This window comes from Sciurus carolinensis, chromosome 16 (assembly GCF_902686445.1).
Source record: "Sciurus carolinensis chromosome 16, mSciCar1.2, whole genome shotgun sequence".
Classification (NCBI taxonomy): domain Eukaryota; kingdom Metazoa; phylum Chordata; class Mammalia; order Rodentia; family Sciuridae; genus Sciurus; species Sciurus carolinensis.
In genome coordinates, this window is record NC_062228.1 from 41,118,340 (window position 1) to 41,138,800 (window position 20,461).

Genomic DNA, 20,461 nt, shown 5'->3' on the forward strand with positions numbered 1-20,461 from the left:
TTCCACGTGTGGAAGGGAAGAGTCACTAAACCAGCATGTGCAGAAGGGAAAACAGGAAGGAGGGGCTACAATGGCTCACTCAAGACAGCTTGCCTTTCAACTTCCTGTCCTATATTATTCTTCACTGGAAAAGTCAGTAAAGTGAAAAAAAAAAAAGTCACTTTAAAAAAAAATTTTTTTTTTCTTTTTTGCGGTGCTGGGGATTGAACCCAGGGACTTGTGCTTGTAAGGTAAGTGCTCTACCTACTGAGCTATATCCCCAGCCCTTAAAAAAATTTTTTTATAAGTATTTTTTAGTTATAGGTGGACACAATATCTTCAATTTTATTTTTACGTGGTGCTGAGGATTGAACCCAGGACTTCACGCATGCTAAGCAAACACTCTACCACTGAACCACAATCCCAGCCCCAAAGTCACTACTTTTTGTGCTCCTAAATTTGGTTTTAGTCAAAGCAGAAGAAATGACCCTCACGGGCTGGGGAGACAGCTCAGCTGGTAGAGTGCTTGCCTCGCAAGCACAAGGCCCTGAGTTCAATCCCCAGTACCGCAAAAAAAAAAAAAAAAAAAAAAAAAAAAAAAAAAAAAAAAGAAATGACCCTCACTTAATCTGGACTTAATCCAAGTTCACTGTCATATGCAGTGGGGCTCCTAGAGGCAGGGAGGGACACTCACAGAAGGTACCAGATGGGACTTAACTACAGAGATTTAACCAATGGTGCCTTTAGCTCTGAGAGAAGGGAAAAATCAAAGAAATTGTTTAGAGAATGAGAGATCTGACTTACTTAATCATTCAACAAAGATTTGGGAGGACATCCTTGTGTTGTTTAGACCGCTTACCTCCCAGCAGCTCAGAGGGTAAGGCAGGAAGATCACTGGTTCAAAGACAGCCTTAGCAACTTAGTGAGGCCCTAAGCAACTTATTGAGACCCTGCCTCTAAATAAAATAGAAAAAGGACTCAGTGGTTAAGCTATAAATCTCTGGTACAAAAAAAAAATAAATAAAAAAAGAAAAAGAAAAAGGAAAAGGAAAAGAAAAAAAAAAGTAATAGAATGCTTACTTCACATGACTTTCTCACTTCTAAGGCCCTAATTTACCCTAAAATCAGTTCTGCAGAGTCTACTGCCTACAACTGATTCACAAAAGACAGAGAATGACTAGAAAGGCACTGTGGAATCTAAAAGAAGGCCATTAATGCACTAAAGGCAATGACTGGAAATGTAATAAAGAGTTGCATTTCAAGAAAGAACATATTCAGAAAAACGTGATTTTCCCCATTTTCAAGGACACAATAGTGACATCACAGCATCACCATGACTCACCTGCTTGGAGATGCTCCTGGTGGGTGTCCTTGGCTTTCCTTTGCTGAATCTCCAACTGCTCTATTAACAACTTGTTCTCCTCTAAAACCAGTTCTGCTTGAGTCTGAAGCTGATGCCTACAAATGATTTACAAAATTAAATACAGTCATCCAGGTACTGAGTGTAATTACAGTAACACACCAAGTCTGAAAGAAAGCAACTGATTTATGGAGGTGATATCTGGGCATATTTTAATGTTATACACATTAGTAATAAAGCAAATTCAGTTATTTGCATTAAATGGGGAAAAGGACAGCAGTAGAGTTTGAATAATGGCCTGCTTTAGTACCTTTGTTTTAGTTTTGGTGCTACAGATCAAAGCCAGGCCTAGGCAGGGGCTGCACCACTGAGCTATCTTTTCAACACTTGAATAACTTTTTAAAATGTAAAATATGGTTGGGAATGTAGCTCAGTGGTAAAGCCTGTGCATCATATGTGTGAGGAGGTTTCCAGCATAAAATAAAAAACAAAACCAAAAAACTGTGTAAAATGCAAAATTTCAAACATACGAAAAAGAATAAAATAAACTCATAGCTTTGGGATTTTGAATTGGTGAATATTCATGATGTGTGGAAAAGCATGATACACACTACAATCTCAATCACACAAAATGGGATATTGTGTATGTATATGCACCACCTGGAGGGACACGTCCAATTAAGCTGCTTATGACTGGATGACTCTGTTCTTTGCTTATGTTTTTATTTTTCCTGTAATGCACACATTAACATTTAAAAAATAAATGCTATTTTAAAAACAAAACAAAACAAAAAAAGAATAAAATAAACTCCCATATGCATAATATTCAGCTTACACAATCATCAAATGGACCATCATGTTTCATCTATATAAACCTCCAATCCCCACAAGCACCAAATTATTTTTTTATGTTAGAAATATATATTATTTCAATTTTCAGATGCTTCAACTGTTACAGGCCATCATGATTTAAATAAGAGGAAAAACATTTCAGAAAGGGCATCAAATTATTTTGAAGTCCATATGAAATTTTTAAAGAATTTAGAAAGTTCCCATTTTACTGAAGAAGTTCTCACTTGTAATCAGTAGCATATTTGCCAACAAATAATTACTTTGTTAAAAGGTTTTGAAATGGTTTCTTAAAACCAACACAAATCTACCCTAATCTTTATTTCACCACAAGCAAACCATTTTTTTTTTCACATAGAATGCAATGTAAATTCTGTCCAGCTTGACCTTCAGGTCACAAATTCCAATAAGGATGAGCTGAAGGAATGGTAGAAATGGTCTAGTTAAGTGTTTACCACCCAAAATAGATTGTTAACAATAACTATCTTGATCTTCTATTTTAAATGCTAAGGGTTCAGGTGGAGGAAGGAGAGAGGAAAGAAAGGAGTCGGGTCGTAACAATGACCTCACTATCAGGATGACTGCATACTAGCTCCTTATCACTGGGGTGTTCCAGTCTGCTATCTGCACCACAGGAGGCGGGCTCAGTCTCACTGTTCTCGCCAGGTTCCTCATTCCTGCCTCACAGAGCAGCCACACTTTGGCCCATTACACAACGGATATCCTTATGAGACTTTTCCTTCATCAGTTCATTCGTTCATTCCTTCCTCAACTTCCTCTCTTCATTCTTTTTTAAATGAAAGGGATTCTTTATCCCTAAAAAAGGTTGAAAACCTCAGATTTAGTTTAACACTCCTTTCCATATTAAAGGTAAAGAAACTGAGACCCAGGAAGCTGAGGTTACCCAGCTGATCAGGTAAAATTAGGAAAAGAAACAGACAAGCTACAGCCCCGGAGTTTATTCAGAAATTACCAGAAACTAAACAGACAGCTTCTACTGAAGAGTGAGGTCTGGGTGCCACGGGCAGCATGCAGGTCTAGGAGTCACACGCCTGGGCAGGCACAGGGTGCAGCCAGGAGGCTGTGGAGAGGGGCTTCACAGGGCCTCAGAGCCAGGGGCCCCTAGCTCACCCCCTCGCTGTGCAGGCCACCACGCTAAAGCAGAGGGCAAAATTCAAGTCTCAATAAACACAGGACTGGGGAATTAGACAGGACCAGGGATCTGAATGCAGGGCTGTTCTTTTTATTTTATCTTATTGATATATTTTTATTTTAAGGAAACATAAAGGAACTTGACTCATGGCTATAAAAAAGGTTAGGGAAAGAACCTGAGATTCCAGATTCTCCCAAAGGCTCTTGCAGGCAAGTGAGTCCCTTTTCCCTGGGACCTATTCAAGGAGAACTAACAGGGGAAACCTTCTAGGAACTCTGACAGAAGAACATCCAAGTTCAACAGGGGAAATTCACTGCACCAAAGTCCAGTGGATGCTCACGCCAGTCCTGATGAACATAGCAATCAGTGGCCATAAAATCAAGGAGAACCAATCCAGCAGTAAGAATGCTGTTGACTTAATACCAAATTTCTGCACAATAAATGTAGAAAATATTCCATTTTTTCAGTAACATTAAGACATTTTAAAAATACTAAATGTCTCATGCCTACCTGGAACAATTGTTTTCTTAGCCTTGCCTGGATATTGCTGTTAGGACTTTCTATGATTTTTTACTCTAATTCATTAAATGGGCATTTGTTGCTGCTGAGCTGGATGCAGAGTCATACACAAACATGAACAGGATATGGTCGCTGCCCTTGAGAAGGGCAAAGAACTGACAGATGTGGAAACAAAACAGGGCAGGTGGGTGTAGTGTGCCAGGTACCAGGACAGGGCAAATGTTTAGACTGTGTCAGCAACAGAGACAAGTGAGCAGTAACTCTGTGTTCAGGGAGAGTTAATGATAGGCACCAATTGAGCCCTGAAAGGTAAGCAAGGATGCAGAAGGGGCATCCAGGGAAGGGAGCAGCATTGGAAACTGGGACTGGAGTGGTGAACATCTGCTCTTGTGCATGTAGGCTTTATCCTCGACTTTATAAAACCTGGACTTTATAGACACAGAAATGGTGAGAGGAGCTCTAGAAAAATACCACCTTAGAAAATAAAAGCAGAAGCCAGGCATGGTGATGAATGCCTCTAATCCCAGTGACTTAGGAACTGAGGCAGGTCAACCTCAGCAATTTAACGAGAACCTATCTCAAAATTTTAAAAAGGCTAGGGATGATACAGCCTAGTGGTAATGTCCCTGGGTTGAATCACAGTACCAAAGAAAGAAAGAAAGAAAAAGCAAGAGTGAAGGCAAATAAATAAATTTTAGCTTTGAGAATTTACTTAGGGTTTTTATTCTTATTTACTTTTTTTTTTTTTTTTCCCCAAGTACTGGGTATTGAACCCAGGGCCTCATGCATGCTATGCAAGCACTTTACTACTGAGTTACACCCCCCTAGCCTTGCATTCAGAATTTTTAAAGTCATCTTCAAAATACCTTTTTAGAATAGTTTACTATGTCTTTACAGTATCTTATTAAATTTCTAAGAAACTCCCTTAAAATGTTTGTTAAAAAAAGAAAATATATTAATACATTTGATGATTTCGTAAAGTTTATTCCTATTCTCTTGTGTTCTAAATCAGCAAAAAATATCACCACTTGGACTGGGGAGACAGCTCAGTCAGTAGAGTGCTTGCCTTGCAAGCACAAGGCCCTGGGTTCGATCCCCAGCACCGCAAAAAAAAAAGCAAAAAAAAAAAAAAAAAATATATATATATATATATACTTGCCATTCATCACTGGTAACAGGTCTACTCTTATTTAACAGCTGATGCAATTCTTCATTTTCCTTCACCACTTCTTGGACTCGAATCCTAAACATTCTCATTTCCTCCTGAAATAAAATTTATGTAAACTTTAACACACACATCCATAAGCATCTCTATTCTTAGCTCTAGTGATGTTGCTGTGGCTAAAATCAAATGCCTGTAGCTGTTTGGCAAAGTCTCACCAGCCTTCACCTCTATATCCCAGTGCTACGTGGCCCTCAGAGAGCTGAAAGTCTAGTGAGAAAAGTCACCAGATGATTGCAATGTCATGGAGCACAGGGACAAAAAAACCTGGGTTTTAAAATATCCAATTCCTGATTTGAAAACACTTTTCTATAACTGGCAAATACTTAAGAATCAAAAAAGAGCAATAGAAAAAAAAAAAGCTGAAATGCCCATAAATACTGTATTTTTTTCCTTTCTTTAAAGACTTAGGAGGATAAACAGGAGCTTTTTATGTAAAAAATAATAACTTAATGAAAGCCCATTTGCATGGGGAAGGGGTCAGTTATATGGGAACTGGAGGCTCTTAATCTTGTCCAGACCAAGCATGGGAAAACCTCTTTATTTAAAGTCATCCGTCCCTACAACTTTAGTCATTTGCCCCAATTCCAGATCTGTGGTTCACTCTCAGTTTTAGGAGCCTTTGTAAGAATCTTGGGTGCCAACATTTACTCTGGAGTGCTTTGAAATATTCTTCTCCTAACTATTAGATATTCACCTGTTTGTCTCAGCAGCATTGCCAAGTCGCTTCCCCTCCTCCTCTATCCAGGCACTCTCCAATAGCTGCCTGGCTCTTTTGAACTGAGTCAGGCAAACTACAGTGGGCAGTCCAGCTGCCTGCTTTTTATAAATGTTTTATTTCCCCCACTCATTGTTTACATGTTGTCCACAGTTGCTTTCATGCTACAATGGCAGAGTTGAGTGGTTGCAAACAGAAACTGCTGACCCACGAAGCCTGAAATATTTATTAACTTGTCCTTTACAGGAAAAGTGGGCTGACTCTGATTTAAAAAGAGCATAAAAATAGCAGTTTTATTATTAGGATTGGTTTTTGATCAATTAATACTAGATTAATTCATGCTCTTAAAAAACTAAGTGGCCAATAGTAAGTCTAGATGAAGAGATTCAAAACTGCATTATACAGGACATGTACATGGAACAGCACAACTGAAGACCAGCACAACTGGGTGACTCTGAAAGGACCCTTCTTACTCAGGATCCCATAAAAACGAACACTTCTGTCTCTGGATTCTTCCAATTCCAATTCTAGAGATCTATTTGGCCACTTAATTGGGGAACCCAGAGGTACGGGATATATCTGTAACACCTGCACTTGTTCTCCTGCATATTAGGAGCTTTGCTGCCAGAAGTCATTCCCAGAAACACAGGGAACAAAGCACAAATGAAGAGAACCTCGCTTCCTAACTGCTTCCAACAGTTCAATTACTGGACTTCCCTAGGGTCACTTCTTCCTGGAATTAACAAGCATTTAAGTTTGCCTAACATAGCCCTGGTCTATTACCTTCCCCTTTCTGCCCAGATGTCCCTCCAAATGGTGGTATTTGCAGCTGCAAAGTCCCAAAGAGAAGAGCCTCCCTGCTGCTGCCTTCTCTGCACCCAAGGTCCTAGTCCTGTGGGGTAAGCATGGCTTCTTGTAGCACCACCTGTCCCTCCATCCCCACACCCCTGCTCTGCCAATCACTCCCTTTCATCTTCCCTCTCTCCTTCCTTGCCTCTCTTCCTCTTTCCCTCCCTCCCCCTTTCCATAGTCCTTCCCTTCCTCCTCCTTTCCTTCCTTTAACAAACTATCTCCCACATGTTGGGCATGCTTACTTACCTTCAGAATGTTCCTGCAAAATTGGAAACAAGTCTTATTTTTACAAATCAGTCTTTTGAGACATCTGCCAACCTACCTCAAGGGTGGCAATGAGCTCATCCTTCTCTTTCATTCTATCTTCATAAGCTAGCAACAATGGTGAAAGGTACTTTATATCCAACTGAAGACAATGGAGTAAAAGGTGGTTAATATATTTCTTACATCTAAACACAACTGGCACAATTTTAAAAATAAGACATTTTAGAATGGTTTGTAATAGCTATGCAAATATAGCCTGGAATATATTGGCCTGAAATTAAATAACTTTCACTTACCAGCCAGGGTGGTGTAGGGCCTTTTGACGGAAGGCCTTCAGTATGTAAGCTCTAAGAATAAAACATATTGAAGACAAAATAAAATATACTTCCTCTAAAATTCCAAGTCTTCTATATTGTTAATTTAGATCAGGCATCATCCACCCATTTGCACGAATGTATAGATGAGAAAAACTATTTCAGAAATGTTGAGAGTAATGCCCTCTTTCCTTTAAATACTTCAGTGTATATTTCCTAAAACCAAAAACATTCATCTACCCAACCACAGTACTATACTAAAAATCAGAAAATCAACACTGATACAATACTATCTGAAACATTATCTAGTAATTTTTTACTGGGTTGCTAGACTTTGGATATGTTACATTGGTGAGTGTTTGGATTTTGTCATCTTTCTTTAAAGATTATTGGTTATTTTCTTTCTTTCTTTTTTTTTTTTACAGGCACTGAAGTTTCTCATAGATCAGCTTGGGGCTTTTCAGGCTTGTTTTTCACCCTAGTGGAGTGAAAATAATCTGGTGGGGTCTGTAATAACTCTTAATGAAAGGCTAGTTTAGCCATACTCCTTAGGCACAGTCCTTCTGGGCTCTGTAGTCAATGTCACAGCGTCCAACAAGGTCTCTACACTGCGGCTGGTCAGGACTCCCAGGTCTCCCTGTACTATGGGAGCTCTGGGAACTATTCAGTTCATAGATCCCTGTACTCGTTTTCTGCCAGTCTAACGGGCTCCATCCTACATGTGTGTAGACTAGCATTCAACAAAAACACCAAGGAATCCCATGGAGATTTCTTTCTTTATCTATAGAGCTCCCTCCTTTCTGGTATTCTTGCCCTGAAAATTCTAGTCTCCTTGACTTCCCCAAACTCTAATTGTTTACAGAAGAGGGAAAATCAGATACAGAAGATCTCAATAGAACTATTCCTTATTTAATAAAAACCTTCTTTCATTTAACTGTACATTCCAAGTGGGTGAAATGAATGGCATGTGAATTATACCAGTTGAGCATTCCTAATTGAACAATCCAAAATCCAAAATGCTCCAAAATCTGAACTTAAAAAAAAAAAATTCCAATTAGAGATGTTCAGTAGGTAAAGTCTATGTAAATATTCTAAAATCTCAAAACTCCCAAAAGCAGAAAGGCTTCTGGTCTCAAGCATTTCAGGGAGATTTAGCCTGTATATCAAAGGTATTATTTTTAAAAAATTAAATTTGAATCTCTCTTCAAAAAGACACTCAAGGGCTAGGAGTGAAGCTCAGTGGTAGAGCATTTGGCATGCACAGGGTCCTGATTTCACCAACACCAAACACACACAAAAAGAAAAGAAATAAATTCAGAAACCTATAGGCCTGCTGGAAGTGGTCCAGCATGCCTGTAATCCCAACAGCTCAGGAGGCCAAGGCAGGACTGCAAGTTCAAAGCCAGTCTCAGCAACTCAGCGAGGCCCTTAAGCAACTTAGCAAGACCCGTCTCTAAATAAAAAATAAAAAGGGCTGGGATGTGGCTCAGTGGGGTTAAGTGCCTCTGAGTTCAATATCTGGTACAAAAAAAAAAAAACCACTCTGAACTCCAGGAGCCACATGAGAATGCTGTGTGCTTCCTCTCCCTTGACCCTAGCAAGAGCCAATCAGCTATGCATCTCCCGTTATCTAAAAGTAGGGCCTGACCGGTTTATCTTGTATGCCTCACAGCATCTAATATAGTAGCTTGCTTAGCAAGAGTGTAGAGTTGAATTCTGCAAGTACTTTTATAAAAAAAAAAAAAAAAATCCAGCTACTTTTTTTTTTTCATTTTGTATATTGACAAGTAACAGCTGTAACAGAAATTAAATTGAAGCAGTTGAGATGGATTTCAATCTTTTACTTTATATACTTCTACACTGTACCAACATTTCCCCAAGGACTTTATTACCTATATTAAGGGGAAAGGAAGGAAGGAAATAGAAAAACTTTAGAAAGACGGTGCTTTGGTCACAGCCCCAGCTCTTTTTACTTTTTATTTTGGGATAGGTTTTGCTAAGTTGCTGAGGCTGGCCTCAAACTTGAGATTCTCTTGCCACAACCTCGCACATCACTGCGATTATAGGTGTGCACCACTGTACCAGGCTGGATGCATCTTTTTCACATTAAATTATAATATAATAAAAAAAACTGGGCTGGGGTTGTGGCTCAGTGGTAGAGCACTTGCCTAGCATGTGTGAGGAACTGGGTTTGATTCTCAGCACCGCATATAAATAAGTAAAATAAAGGTCCATTGACAACTAAAAAATACTAAAACAAAACAAAACAAAACAAAACCCTCAGAATTGGAAATCAATTCAACAGTAAAGGCTTTAAAAAGTCTGATTTTTCTAAGTGGAAACATTACCTCTTCTTTGGACAAATGTCTGAATTTTGTTTGATATCGACTCAGCTCTACATTCAAACGATGAACAGTCATTTTTAGCCCATCATTTTCATCTACCAGTTCTTGAGCTTGTTTCCTTAGATAAAGTAATTCAGGTGCAGCAACTCCTGAAAAAAAAAAATCAATTTAATATTATGCTATAATATCACACATTAGGATTTTATATAAATTGCTAATCATTTCCCTTTTGTTCCCTTTTAGGCTCACAGAGGAAGTAAGTTATATATGTACATATATATTTATATAAAATAAATGAATAAAAGTTACTAAGTTTTTTAACCCTGAGTAGTCAACATTGTTCTGGAAGTTTTTGCATATACATAAAGCAAAATAAAAAATTTTAAGTGGGAAAGAAATAGCCATTTTATCAGATGATACAAACAGAAAATTTGTTAGACTAACCTTCCCACATAATAGCAATGTCTATTAGAAAACATCATAGAAAATAGATTCCACAAAGTAACATTGCAAGTAATACATAATAAACATATACGACAGCACAAATAATAAAGATCAGAAATAAATGTTCCTAAAAGAAAAAATTTCTATAAAAAGAAAATTACACCAATTTACTTAAGATCATAATATTATTCTTATATAAATAGAAAAAACGCATACAGAAAATATCAGTGACTGTTTATATAATCTTAGAAAAAGAACTTGACATCTAGGGCATAAGTCATAAAAAGAAATCACCCACAAGATTTAGTTGAATTATCAAAAACTAAGAAAATGGTATATACATGACTAATGGCTAAAATCCTTAATACATAAAGAGTGCCTACAAATTAACAAGAGAAAGCAAACTATTTCAATTTGAAGTCAGCAAATTTATGAAAGAGAAAGAAAATGGCCCACAAATATGTGGAAAAAAATCAAAGATAAAGATCATCATCAATAATAATAATAAAAGAAATACAAATTTAAATGGGATTTTTTATTTTTGCTTATCTAATTAGCAAGGAAGATATATACTCTTCATCATTGGTAAGTATGCGGTTTACAGGTTGCACATGAAGATAAAAAATGATGAAAATACAGGTACATGTAAGATACTATGCCTAAAAAAGTATCCAGTTCCAAAAGTATTGGAATTTCTTGAGCATAACAATGATAAAAATCATATAGGAGATGAAATCAAATTTCAATAAGCATAAGGATATTAATGAAAGAATCTTAAATATTATAAGTTATCCACATAAGTATCAACAAGTATACAACATGAAGCATTAACTGACAAAACAGATATTACAATGAATGGGTGTACTTGTCCCCACCTTCCTGAGAGGATGCCTTCTCAGCTTCTTTCTGCCCTTCGTTGTCTTTTTCCATTCTCCTAAGTTTTAACTGCAATTCTTTCATTGCTTGTTTTATCACATGCAGTTCAAGGGTAAGACTTTTATTTGTATTGTTTAGGTGCAAATTTTCTTCTTTTAATTCCTCAAACTTTTCTTTGGTTATTTCTGCACATCTTTGACGTGCTCTACCAGTGACATCTGAAAAGGTACAGGGGGAAAAAAGCTTTAACATATTGATATTTACCATTTTCATCAAAAGCACCTGTTACTTTATCCCTGAACCATGTGAGTAACTACTTTACTTTAGGTCTGGTGCTGTGTCAGGTCCTTGGTCCTGAAAAGGGTATGTCTAATATGTTTAAAAGCCTGGCAAAGCTATAGTGGATTAACAGGAAAAGAGGCGACGGAGGGGAGGCAGACCCAGAAGAGGCCGTTGCATTTTATGATGAACAGTGGAGATTTCATCCTCGAGCTCACCAGGAGCCAAAAAGTTTGTGAGGTGAAGATGGGGAAGCGAAGAGGCTCTGCTCTCAGAGGAATCCCTGAGGCCAGCAGGAAGACAGTGGATCAGAATGAGGCCCAGTCCAGAGCTGTGAGGGGCAGCCCAGAGTTGGGGCAGTGAGAAAGAGACATGTGAGAAAAGGATTCAGAGGCCAAAATCTGACAGAGCTTAAGGGCTGACTGGGTTGGCAGTTGGGGGTGGGGGTGCAAATCAAGGATGAACATATAAAATAAAAACTCCGGAAGCCATTGTTTTGAAATAAGCCCCATGAGGCCCCAACAGACCAGACTAAAAAATCACAACAGTCACTCATACTGAAGTCCCAAGTCATTGAACTATTTCAACTAAGTTATCTAGGGCTGTGGATGTGGCTCAGTGGTAGAGCACTTGCCCCGCATGCGTAAGACCCCAGGTTCCAACCCCTGTACCACCAAAACACAACAAAAAAATCAAATAAGTTATCTAACCTCAGGACAGAGAGACAAGCAAATCTCTCAAACTTGGTTATTTTTCTCTCATTCTGTCTCCTAGTGCCCACCTTACAAGGAAAGTAACTTTGAAATGACCACTCCGTTTCTCCTTGTTTCTGCTTTCTTCAGCCCTTCTCTGTCTAGAAAGCCAACCTCTCCTGTTCAGCTCATTGGAATGCTCACTCTGTCTCCTGGCATTAAGTGTGGCCTGAGGGTACAGCTGTGAATGATTCTGATTAATAATATAAATTCAAAAGATGGCTGAACAGCAGCATACTCATAAAAATGGAGAACAGGCCTGTGGGCTAGAAGTCAGAGCCCCGGCACTCTCCCAGAATATGGTGCCAAAAACACTGTGATAGAAAGGATTAAAATACAGTCAGTTAGATATGGAGGACAGATTTAATATGGGGTTTTTCAGACTAGTGATGTGAGACATAACTGCCCAAAATTACAAAATCCACTTTGAAAGCTACTAAGACTCCCCAAACTATACAGGGGGCATATTCCACAAAACATCAATCCCTTAGCAGAGCGTTCCTTTACGTATCAACTCCCCAGGACCTGAGCACATCCCACATGGACATACACCCACCATCCAGGATTTGGACCTTTTTGAAGACAAAGGCAGAATTCAACAACTAAACACTTCTTCTCAACTCCAATAACATCAGACAGAAACAACAGCCTTTATAAGAAAATGAAAGAAATGAAAGTGAATTTTATTTTCAGATGAGACTATTCTGGGTATTCCCTAAAATTAAGCTTTTCAGTCATAATGAACTACAAAAGGCAAATACCTGGGGAAGGAGGAGGTTTTTCACGTAACGGTATTTTTTCGTCCTAAAGAAGAAAAACAGGAGAATGTGAGTGCAAAGTCTCAGCACCTTCTAAAAGTGGACTCAGCTAGGGGTGGTGGCACGCACCTGTAATTCCAGCAACTGGGGAGCCTGAGGCAGGAGGACTACAAGTTTGACAGAAGCCTTAGCAACTTAGACCTTGTCTCAAAAATGAAAAAATAAAAAGGGCTAGGGATATGGCTTAGTGGTTAAGTTCCCCTGGGTTCAATCCCTGATATCAAAAAACAAATAACAACAACAAAAAAGCTATAATTGCCACTGTTTCTTATAACTAAACCTTAAACTTTAAGGGGTATCCCCTCCTGGTGGGATCTCTAAAGCAGAGAAGAAAGTCCCGTCTGAATTCTCTTCTGTCTTGCCTGTGAGTTCAGTGATGGTTTTTTCCCATATTGGTCCCATGAATGACAGGCCATCAGTTCATTTTCTTTTTTTTTTTCTTTCCTTTTTTTTTTTGGTACTGGAGATTGAACTCAGGGGCACTTAAGCACTGAGTCACATCATCAGACCCTCTTTATTTTTAATTTTAATTTTAATTATTTTGGTACCAGGGGTTGAACTCAGGGGCACTTACACACTGAGCCACATCCCCAGCCCTTTTTTATATTTTATTTAGAGACGGGGTATCCCTAAATTGCTGAGGCTGGCCATCCTGCCTCAGCCTCCCGAGCTGCTGGGATTACAGGTGTGGGCCACCACACCTGGCCAGTTTACTTTCTAAAGCATGTGAAATGACTATAAATGTCATGCAGAAATATAAAACCAGAACCTTTTCTCACTGGCATATGAAAAAAGAACCAATCAATTGCAGCAGAGCATGTTTTGAAACGCCGAGAATACATTCTTGCTTCTCAACCCAAAGCTTAGAGGAAAGAGAAGCATTAAACTTCTGTTAAATTTCACCATTATATATCAGTGTGATATTAAGTTTCTAATTTCTGCTGAAAAAGTAGATAAGGTTATCGATTAACTTTACTGAGAAATGTTTAATTTTTAAATCCCTATGACATCGCACAACAAAAAACTTAAGCAAGAACTACTTTCATGTTGGCAATTAACTATTAAAGTTATGCAATGTCTAATCTTTCTATACATTATTTTTATTACCAAACTATAGAAAATATGAAATTCCATGTTTTAAATGTACTTATTAAGAAGCATTCAATGGGAAACAAGCCTGAAGGGAAGATTTTTTTTTTCCCCAAGAGTATTTAAAAGTCATGGTAGAAATTCTATTTATTGAGAATATGAATTTTTTAAAAAATAAGCTCACCTTTAAATTCAGAACAGAGCATTTACCATCTGATAAAAAGAGCAAAAGAAAACATTTTAAGGCAGATCAAAAATTTGACAACTTAGAAGAGTACAATCATAAAACTTCACCTCCTACAGAGTTGCTGGACGAAGCCCCTGGCAGACAGATTTGCAAGGCCACTGGCAGTCAGGTCCTTGGGCAGAGCAGGGAGCCTGACTGTCACTCACTATCAGGCTTATTCCTGAGCCCCGGCAGTGGCTCACATAATTGCAGAACCAAGGTCAAATCCTTCTTTGTCCCATGCTGGGCTCCTCAAATTCCTCCTTCCATTCTCCAAATGGACCAAGTAGAACAAGGCTTGGCTTTTCTCTGCCTACCTGCCTGCAAGTAGCATGGGACCGGATCAGAAAAATACTTGTTCCTGGAAGCAAACTGCCTCAGTGATGTGTATGAAAACAGGTCGTGCCTGAGTCCTCATCTTCCACATGAGTCATCCGGGTACCCCAGGAAGAGGGTGTGTTTGCCTGTATGCTTTGCTAGAGTTGTAAGTTGGACATCTGCATTGCTTGGATCTTTCTACTATGAATTTGCAGAGTATAAATAACTGGCTGAAAATGAACAGAAACAAATTTGCAAAAAAATAGAAAAAAAAAAAAAAACAAAAAACTAAGAATTTGGAAAGCTGACCAACATGCTTAAAGATGCATGTATGATTCTAAATCTACTTCCTGGCTCATTTGAATTATTAATTTACCTGTAAACAACTTATTATTGGGGCTGGGGTTGTGGCTCAGTGGTAGAGCACTTGCCTAGCATGTGTGAGGCACTGGGCTCGATTCTCAGCACCACATATAAATAAAGGAATAAAAGAAAGGTCTATCAACATCTAAAAAAATATTTTTTAAAAAAGAACTTATTATTTTATTTGGTACTGAGGATTGAGCTCAATGGCAGTGGTAGAGAGCCACTGGGTTCAATCCCCAGTCCCCCCACCTGACATAATATTCACAAAATAAAGTTGGGGAATTATGTGAGGAATGGTAAAATGCTTACAGTTTGTAGAAACTGGGTGATCGGGTGGTGGGAGTTCATTATATATTCTTTCTACTTTGGTACATGTTCAAAATTATCATAATATAAGATTTTTAAAAGCAAGCCACCTATTTCTTCAAAGAAAACAATGATCTCTATTTCATCTGGGTCATCAACATTTCAGAAAAAGAATCTAATGAAGATTAAACTCACAACTGACATCACCTCAAGTTCACCGTGGTATTTAATGTACATGTGCTTCACTTGGCTCTTTGTATATATTTTATTTCCTATTTTCATATTTAACATTTCTCAAAAAGATTTCTAGTCTTTGCCCTTGTTCTTTTTCTTATCTGTATAGGCAAGGGGTATAGACAATTAAAATAACACGAACTCCTATATTGGCATCCCACTACATCCAAGATGTCATGCTAGATACTACCCCAATCTTTCCAGAAAGAAAATTTACACACATGAATACATTCTTACTCTCAAAAAATCTCGATACAGAAAAGTCAAAACTCTCCTATGACCATTATCCCTTGAGTTCTCCTTCCTAGAGTCAATCATAGTTTTCAGTCAGGCACACAAGCCCACCTCCCACCCCTTTTCACACCTAAGATGGTGGGGAGGGCAAATGCCATGCACAAAGGTCCAATGGCAGAAGGGACATCACAGAGCTGAGGAAACAAATGAACACCAGTGGTTGGAAAATGGTCAGCAGGGGCCAGGCCTAGAAAGCCCTGCCAGCCATGGGGAACCATGGAAAAGATATCTAAATCAAAAGGGTATGGGAGGGCTGGGGATATGGCTCAGTTGGTAGAGTGCCTGCCTGGCAAGCACAAGGCCCTGGGTTCAATCCCCAGCACAGCAAAAAAAAAAAAAAAAAAAAAAAAAAAAAGGTATGGGATGCATGAGGGCAGGAGGGGCCACTGTCAGGTTCATGTTTTGAGAAGACTGCACTTGCTGCTACTATAGTGCCAAAACATAGCAGGCACTCCCAGGTACACATGTATCTGCTGGCTGAGTGGATAGATGAACAGAATCAAATGGTAGCAGTGGGTTACATGGAGCAGGGAGAAGAAAACCAGGCACAAATGGCATTTGAAGCAGGGGAGGAGGGTTAAAGAGCTTAGAAGAGTAAAGGGCCTAGACTAAGACTTGGAGAACGAAACATTTAAGGGGCAGGAGAGAAAGGTGTACCTGCAAAGGAGATAAAGAAGAGATCCCCCAGGAGGCAGGAGGACACAAGGAAGGTGACATGTTACTGAGGCACGGGAGACATGTACTTGAAGGCAAATGCTACTAAGAAGTCACATAAGATGAATCTAGAAAATCATCTGCTACATTTAACAATACAGAGGTCTCTGGCCTGGTGAGTAATGGAGGGAGAAGCCAGACTAGAGTGGTTGTCAGATGAAGAGAGGCAGATATGTGGAGAGAGGTATCATCAGACAAATCAGATGTTAAAGATGAGAGAAAGAGAAAGCACCAGCAGAAGGGGATTGTGGTAGTCAAAGAACAAAAAGTCTACAAAGAATGTAGGAAAGGGGAATGATGTCTGTGTGCAAGACTTTGGTGGCTTCGACCAAGGAATTGACGCCTTGACCAAAGGACTTGAGTCTCTGGTCTTCCTGACAGGAATCTCCCTGGAGTGAGAGTAAGGCACCAGACTATCAAAGCTCTAGCTATAGACAGTAATCATCATTAGCATTGATGGAAAGCACCAAGATTTAACTTATCTTTATTGTAATCTAAGAGAAACACTCTCAGACTGAGTAGAGGAGGGGTTAGGTAATTGATAAGCCTCTCATCACCTGGACATAACAGAGTCAAGAACCAAACCATGGGGCCGGGAGGAGTAGTTCAGTAGTAAACTGCATGTGCAAGGCCCTGGGTTCAATCCCTAGCACCAAAAAAAAAAAGAAACAAAAAATCAAATAACCAAATGAATAAAAGTCAGAGTTCCTAATCTATTGTCCACAGATCACTCACCTCATCCTCCCCAAGGTGTCTGCTGAAGATATAGACCTCTGGCCTGATCCAGAGCCACTGACAGAATTTAGGGTGTGGGGCTTTTCTACAAGTGTCCAAGGGGCATTATGCCCAACTGAACAAAGAACCACTGCAGGAGCTGCAGTCCCTCTTGATTTGATCCCAATTCATGCTCCCAATTCATGTTTCCAAGGCTATGGGTTATCACACCTCTCAACTCCAAACCCACCTTTGCAGCAACATTTCCACTCTGAATGCTAAACTCTATCGGTAGAGGGCGCTGGAGAGACACTGGGAGGTGGGGAGAAAGGACTTTGCTTCCCCCTTCCACATTTTCTCTCTTTTTTTTTTTGGTACTGGGGATTGAACTCACGGGCACCCGACCACTAAGTCACATTTCCAGCCCTATTTTGTATTTTATTTAGAGATAGGGTTTCAGTGAGTTGCTTAGGGCCTCCCTTTTTGCTGCGGTTGGCTTTGAACTCAGCCTCCGGAGCTGCTGGAATTATAGGTGTGCACCACAATGCCGGGTTTCTCTCTTTCTCTCTCTCCCCCTTTCTTTCTCTCTCTCTCTCTCTCTTTTTTTTTTTTTTTTTTTTGGTTCTAATTAGTTATACATGACAGTAGAATGCATGTATTTTTCTTTTTTTCTTTTTTTGTTTTAGGTGGCCAGCAAACTGCAGCACCTCTCCATGGGTGGTTCTATCCCAGAAAGCAGTATCTTAAACATTTTTACCCGCAGGCCACAGACACATCCTCTTCAACAAGGCCTGAATCTCAGCTCTGAGTGAGGCTTCTTCCTCAGAGGCTCTGCATCAACCCCAATGAGAGTAGCTGCTCCCTCTACTTGTTAGTCCTGCATTCTGGATCATTCTCTTTCGCCCTTAGCAGGCAATCCTGTTAATCATTCTTTAAACTTTCCTTGTTGAAATCATTGTGTGGCGAATGGGAAGTTACACTCCATGTATGTATAATATGTCAAAATACATTCTATTGTTATGTGTAACTAAAAAAAAACAAATATAAAAAATAAAAAAGAAAGAAATAGCTGTGTGGGTTCTGTCTCCTTATTGGAACCTGACTGATGTGTGATGTGTCAGGGAACATAATGCAAGTGTTAGAAAAGGGAGGAGACACATGTGCATGTGCACAGGAAGGCACTCAGGGTGTGTGGTGAGATAAACAAAGGCAGGTAACAAAATGGTGTGTATTTCATATACATACACACACTAACATGTTGAAAATAATTATCTAGGGGAGGACACTTATGTATGATTAGCTTTACACATTTCTGTATTTTGTTTGCTTTTTTTTTCAAAGTGAGAAAATATTGCTTCTATTAACAAAAAAATACATACCTTTTACATGAATAATTTTATGAATCAATTAACTGGAGGTACAAGAACTTGAACCCAGAGTCCCATGCACTCTACCACTGAGCTATGCCCTCAGTCAAACTTACTAATATTAATATTTTTAAATATGCCAATTAACCAACAGGAGTGTTCTGGCCCAAGTATTACTAGGCTGGCATTCTATTTTCTAACCAGGCACCTTATAAATTGATTTATATAAAAATGTCCCAGAGTCCAAGCAACTCCACTTGATAAAGCAGTTACTGGCTGTCCACTGTATACTAGGATCTTTCTCACTTCCACCTCTTAAGGAACAATATCCTTAACTTTGCTATAATGCATTGAGTTCTCTCACTGTGTCAATCAATCAATAAGTAAATACAGTAGATGCAGAGTTCCAGAATTGTATCGGAAACACACCCACATACTCATGAGTCCAAAAACCTTCACTGAGGGCCCACTGCAGCCACGTTGTGCTCCAGTCCTGGGGAGTGTGGAGAATCAGTCAGGTGGCCTCGCCTGTTCATTCCAGGGAACAGAGGGAAAGGAGCAATGTGGGATGTCACAGTCTGAGTTCAAACTCTCTGCCCCATGTGTCCTCTCACAGCCCACAGAACAGCCGACAGGGGCTCCAAAGCACCTAACACCTAGGCAGTGACTGGGTGGAATAACTTAGGTGAGTAAAAATAAATTTCACGTATATTCCTAGTTAAAAAAGATCATGGTCCACAGAATGGAAGTGCAATGGCACCAATACCAGTGACCAATATTTATTACCACAAAGCGCTTCTTTGTGTATTTATTTACTTTACCTTTTTGTTGTATATGCTGTGGTGTAAGAGGTGAGGGATCTGGAAACCCATCTTGCTCAGAAATACTGCTATCATCTTCACTGTCCACTTTGTGTGACAATGGTACCTTTTTTTTGCAAAAGACATAGAGGCAAACATGTGTAAGTGTTGACTGTACAAAATGTCCTCCTAACAGACTCAAAGGCCTTATTTCATACCTTCCCCCCCGCTGTCCCCTTGCCTGAGCAACGAAGCTGCTTTTCTTAGTGAGACTGAAAGGGTTATACCTGGTGGGGCCAGATAGAACCTCTAAGCCCTCAGGAAAAGTCTGGGTGGCAAAGGCAATGCCATCCAAATGATGCTCAGGCCATGAAGAGTTTCACATGCTGCCTGAGGGCACCTTCCTTTCTTCCTTCCTGCCAGGGACCAACTCAGGAAAGGGAGTGCCTCTGGGCTGCTTTGCACTGCACCCAATACCACTGTACCCAGTACTGACACTTGGTTATTAATTTCTATGTGGGACAGGGGCTGTTGAGCTGCCTGGGAAAACCCGCCCCCAGGCAACTGTTTAGGACTGAGGTCCACTAAGTTCGCAGATCCAATGTCATTTCCTGATGGAATGGAACCCTCCCCTCTACTAACACCTGTATAGGTATCATGAATGGTGGCAGGGCCACAGAGTTGTCCCTTGGAGACCTATAGGTCAGAAATGGGGCTGTCTGTGGAGGAGACATTTCCATTGGCAGGGCTCTGGGGGACATTGGACAGAGGCTATCCAAGAGGAAAAGCAGTGAAGCACATCCTGTAGGATAAACTTTGATCAGTACTCTCCAAGTCTGCTCCCCTGATTCTTCAGTAAAATCTTGGCTGTGATCAGCTTGGCTTAGTGGTGCTGTGCTGCAGGCATTAGGAGATGCCCCTGAGGCTGGACAAGAGGTGGTGGCAACCTTCAGCAAGATGTCCCTATGAGGGGCATTTCGGAACCAAGAACCAAAGCCACTAAGTCCACAGACTCTGTGCACATGGATCCAAAGTGATGGGCTCAGGGGGAGGGGCAGACAGGTCTTCAAAAAAAGAAATGACCTCTTAGTTTTTATCCCCTAGTAACAAACTGCCTTGTTCACCGCCCCCCGCCCCCGTCAAGGATATACTGTCACCCATTTAATTATCAAGGAAATGTGAAATTATAAGAGCACTCAAAGAACATCATAAAGAAAGCCTACTAGGTAAGCTGTCTGGCAGTACCAACTAGTACTATGGCCAATCAAACACATGTCTATGATCATACA

General features: G+C 39.8%; 1 protein-coding gene across 3 annotated transcripts in view; it reads right to left on the reverse strand.

Moving 5' to 3' along the window:
- Cep89 (centrosomal protein 89) overlaps nt 1–20,461 on the reverse strand; it is a 55,729-nt gene that overhangs the window by 18,034 nt on the left and 17,234 nt on the right. For 2 of the 3 annotated variants that reach the window (XM_047527072.1, XM_047527074.1), the window contains exons 5-13: nt 19,194–19,299; nt 14,018–14,046; nt 12,688–12,730; nt 10,895–11,113; nt 9,579–9,724; nt 7,213–7,263; nt 6,975–7,058; nt 5,020–5,123; nt 1,322–1,437 (exon numbers count right to left, since the gene is read on the reverse strand). In XM_047527072.1, coding sequence (XP_047383028.1) covers nt 1,322–1,437; nt 5,020–5,123; nt 6,975–7,058; nt 7,213–7,263; nt 9,579–9,724; nt 10,895–11,113; nt 12,688–12,730; nt 14,018–14,046; nt 19,194–19,299 — 898 coding nt within the window. The remainder of the gene's footprint in view (nt 1–1,321; nt 1,438–5,019; nt 5,124–6,974; nt 7,059–7,212; nt 7,264–9,578; nt 9,725–10,894; nt 11,114–12,687; nt 12,731–14,017; nt 14,047–19,193; nt 19,300–20,461) is intronic. The other variant, XM_047527073.1, reaches the window with a different exon arrangement.